The following is a 4,477-nucleotide window of genomic DNA, read 5'->3' as shown; positions in this document are numbered from 1 at the left end:
AAATCCAAAGTCAGTTTTACTGGGCCTAAACCTGGGTGTTGGCTGGGCCATGCCAAGAACTCTAGGGCAGAGAGAATCCATTTCTTTGCTTTTTCCAGCTTTGAGATGTGCAGTCCTTGGCTTATGGCCCCTTCCTCCAACTTCAAAGCCAGCAGCATAGCATCTTCAAATCTCTGCTTCCAAGATCACATTACCTTCTTTTGTGTGGTAAAATCTGCCTCTACCTCTCTCATGTGACACTTGTAAATACAATAGAACCACCTGGGTAATCCAGGATAATCTCCCTATCGCAGGATCTGTAATTGCATCCGCAAAATCCCTTTGCCATATGAACTTTATATGTTACTTAGAGTCACAGGGTCAGGGATTAGGTCTGGATATCTTTTGGGGCCATGATTCAGCTTACCACAAGATATTTGGGAAAAAACCAATAATACAGAGACCAAATGAACCCCGAGAAAGCAAGAGAGAAATTCAGAGGAAAGAGAGTGTTTGCCTTGGATTTTCAAGGATTTCTAGTTCCTGATTCTAGCCCCTTAGCAGGTCTTGCTGTTTCTTACCTTTTGGGGTTTTATGTGGTATTCTTGATTATTATTATAATAAATACCCATTTAACTTAAGCCAACTTGATTACTCTTCTGCTTTTGTTTTCCCCCAACCAAATGCATCCTAGGATACTAATTCTTCTGTAGATGATGGTCACATTGGCCAGTTGCCACAGATGATCAATCTGGACTCATGGTCAGTTACTGCTTCTGAATAGTTGGTTCTCCTTTCAAGCCGTTGCTTCTCACAGTCTATTGTCAGTCATCCTGATGTTTCCTGGTCTGTAGATTTTTCCAGGTAATTAGGACTGGTAGGGAATGCTCTTGTCTCAGAAAAAGTGGATAACTTCCATGTTAACTTCTGTTTCCCCTCTTAAGTTTCTTCCCATTCCATACTTCATGACATAGTGAAGTATATATTCAAAACTAGTGATGTAGTTTCGGGCAAGACGCTTAATCTCAGTGAACCTCAGTTTTCTCATCTGTAAAATGGAGATAAAAATATCAGCTTCTCAAGGTTGTTAAGAGGATTAAATAAGATATGTATGTACATATTTAAGTACATGTACAAACACAGGGTTATGTTACTCCTCTTCCTTGTTTTTGTATTATTATTATTATTTACAGTCTTTGGCTGTCAGGGACGATTCCAATCATCTTGCAAATTCTGAAAAAACCCAGTTAGATGAGTCACTTTTTTTTTTCTGTCTGTGCCATGTGGCATGTGGGATCCTAGTTCCCCAACCAGGGATCGAACCCACATCCCCTGCAGTGGAAGTGCAGAGTCTTAACCACTGGACTGCCAGGGAAGTCCCAGAAGGTTCATTTTTAATTACATGTGGTTGCATGACTTAGACTATCTCCGTTAATCCTACTTTAACTATTAAAAAAAAATAGGAGAAGCATGTTACTGATGGGAAACTAAGGTCAGAGAGGTCAAGTGTCACCTGGTAAAGAAGTAATAGAGCTAGCCTTAAAATTCAGGTTTTCTGACTTCAGTATTTTTCTTTAATTCATAATGTTCTGTGTGTGAGACGGTCCAATAACAGTTCAGAGCATGTTATTTTCTCGATGGCTGAATTGTCTCCTATGGACCTTGACTATAATACTTTGCATCTGATGTGGCACAAAGCTTTTTCATTTCTTCTTACACATCTTTGATTTTACGATCTTCAAGCATGCCTTACTCCACATTGTGTCCAAGAGTTGAAAATGACATTCTTAGCAAACAAACTTTTAAGGTTTCCTGTGCAAAAAGGGCAAAATTTTGTTGACTGCATCTCTCAACACTTCCTTTACCTTTTCATTCCTTAGACTATAAATGAAGGGGTTCAGAAGACGGGTCCCCATTATGGTGAGGATAGCTGTCACTTTGTCAAATTCCAGGGAATGACTCTGGCTGGGTCTCACATACATGAAGATGTTGCTCCCGTAGGCAATGGAGACCACAGTGATGTGAGAAGTACCGGTGGAAAAGGCTTTCTGACATCCTTGGGCCGAGGGGATGCGCAGGATGGTAGAAATGATGTAGGTGTAGGACACGTGGTGAGCACCAGCGAGGTCAGGACCACGACGGAAGATAAGAAGCAGCTTATCATCTCAATGAAATGAGTGTCTATGCAGGCCGCCTGCAGTAAAGGAGCGATGTCACAGAAGAAATGACTAATTTCTTCAGTGCAGTATGGCAATCTGGACACCACAATAGTTGGGCAAAGCACTGACGGGAAGGCCCCCTCCCAGCAGCCCAGAACTAACAGGAGGCAGGCCCTGCTATTCATGATGATGGTGTAGCACAGCGGGTTACAGATGGCCACATAGCGGTCAAAGGACATCACCTCCAAGAAGATAAACTCCACTGTCCCCAGAAAGAAGTAGAAATATGTTTGGATGACGCAGCCAGCAAAAGGTATGTTTTTCTTTTCCTCTAAGAGGCAAGCTAGCAACTTTGGGGCAATAGTAGTTGTGAATAAAATGTCCCAAAATGACAAACTATTGAGGAAGAAGTACATTGGTGTTTGGAGACGATTATCAGTCCATATTAAGGAAATGATAACAATGTTTTCTGTTATAGTGAGTGTATAAACCAGCAGGAGAATGAGAAATAGCAAGATCTGAAGCTCCTGGACAGAGGGAAAGGAGACAAGGGTGAATTCAATCATGCTAGTCTGGTTTCTCACGGCCATTTCTGTGTGAGGGGTGAAGAAATGAAGAAGGTTAGAACAGTTTAAGATGTCTTTCAAATGTTTTATGATTTCACTAAATATAGAATAGAGAGAACATTCAAGAGTGAGGGGTTCTAATTCTGTCTGTGGCCTTGGGCAAATCAAATTATATCACTAGGCCTCAGTTCTCATCTATATAATTGATGTGCTGGGGGAAAAAAAGCAAACAGCAACTCTGTGATCATTTTAAACTTTAACTATTTGATTTTTATTTAACTAAAATATTTCTTCTCTCTGTTTTTCCTTCCTTAAACCCAAATGTATTCAAACTAACTGAAATATGTAATTAACTGAAAATCATTCAAGTTATTTTGATCATATATTTTAATCATTTAATAATATGGATATCCTAGCTGAAAACCTCAGATTATATTTATTGAAGGAAGAGAAGCTATCAGACAGATTCTATTTTCATTCCTCTGTTAAGACTGACTAGCATATCATGAACTGAAGGATCCTTTTAACCTATCATTATTGAAATAACAACTGAGTTATTTCAAATGAGTTAAGATGAGATAAACAATAGGTAAATTTTTAAACAGAATTAGCAATTAGGAAGATATATCAAAAGAATTTATCTTTAATGACGCAAAGAGAGATAGACATTGAAAATATGAGACAATGTTCAAAGAAATGAAAGGAATGGGAACATTTATATACATAGTTTGTATCCTTCAGGAGAGAGAACAGAGTGAGTGAAGGTGGGGCAGTACTTAAAAGGGAAACAGATTCAGGACACTCAAGGGAGAATATGGAAAACAACCAGAAAGGGAAGATCACTTATATAGGAACAGCAGTTAAAATGACTGTCGGTTTCTCAACAGCAGCAAAGGAAGCCAAAACTTAGTTAAATAATATCTTTAAAGTATGGTGAGAAAATGATTGCCATCTCAGAATTGTATATCTAGTAAGATTATCTTCTATCGTAAAATAAATATATTACAGACAAACACTTTGGGAATTTATTACCAATGGACCAGCTGTAAAGTAATTTCTAAAAAATACAATTCAAGAATAAAGAAAATAATTTTAAGATAATTTAATATGTAGAAAGAAATAATAAAAAATGAAATGGTGAACGTGTACATGAATCTAAATGAAAATTCTTTGTAAAAAGTCATAATAGTGCTGAATTTGTGAAGTTAAGCTAGGATGACAATAGAATGTGAGAGTGGAGAGGAAAAATTGGAGCTTCCAAACCAAATGGTACAAGAGGGGATAAAATACTGTTTCATGTTAGATTTTAAGTTAAATAAACTTGATAAATTTTCTAGGGTACTCACTGAAAGAATAGAAACAGAGTATAATTTCCAAATTTGCAGACAGGAAAAAATGTTATAAGAGAAACAAAACTCAACTATAACAAAAATATAAATAAATACCAACAGTTAACACAATTAGGGCTTCCCTGGTGGTGCAGTGGTTAAGAATCCACCTGCCAATGCAGGGGACACAGATTCGAGCCCTGGTCCGGGAAGATCCCACATGCCGCGGAGCAACTAAGCCTGTGTGCCACAACTACTGAGCCTGCGTTCTAGAGCCTGTGCTCCGCAATAAGAGAGCCCACGATAGTGAGAGGCCTGCGCACCGCGATGAAGAGTGGCCCCCACTCGCTGCAACTAGAGAAAGCCCTCGCACAGAAACAAAGACCCAACACAGAAAAAATAAATAAATAAATTTACATATTAAAAAAATTCATTATATTCTGGA

The 4,477-nt window shown here is 38.4% G+C and overlaps 1 protein-coding gene across 1 annotated transcript; it reads right to left on the bottom strand.

Annotated features, from left to right (window-relative positions):
- Positions 1 to 1,781: 1,781 nt before the first annotated feature.
- On the bottom strand, positions 1,782 to 2,728 carry LOC113606951 (olfactory receptor 6M1-like). Its single transcript, XM_027081836.1, is given in 2 exon segments — positions 1,782 to 2,086; positions 2,089 to 2,728. Coding segments are annotated over 2 exon segments (945 nt in total).
- Positions 2,729 to 4,477: the final 1,749 nt, after the last annotated feature.

The sequence above is a fragment of the Aethalodelphis obliquidens genome, unplaced genomic scaffold (genome assembly GCF_003676395.1).
Source record: "Aethalodelphis obliquidens isolate GAN/ISIS:26980383/991018 unplaced genomic scaffold, ASM367639v1 scaffold46, whole genome shotgun sequence".
Lineage (NCBI taxonomy): Eukaryota > Metazoa > Chordata > Mammalia > Artiodactyla > Delphinidae > Aethalodelphis > Aethalodelphis obliquidens.
The sequence above is the reverse complement of the archived record's forward strand: the minus strand, read 5'-3'. Positions and strand labels throughout refer to the sequence as shown.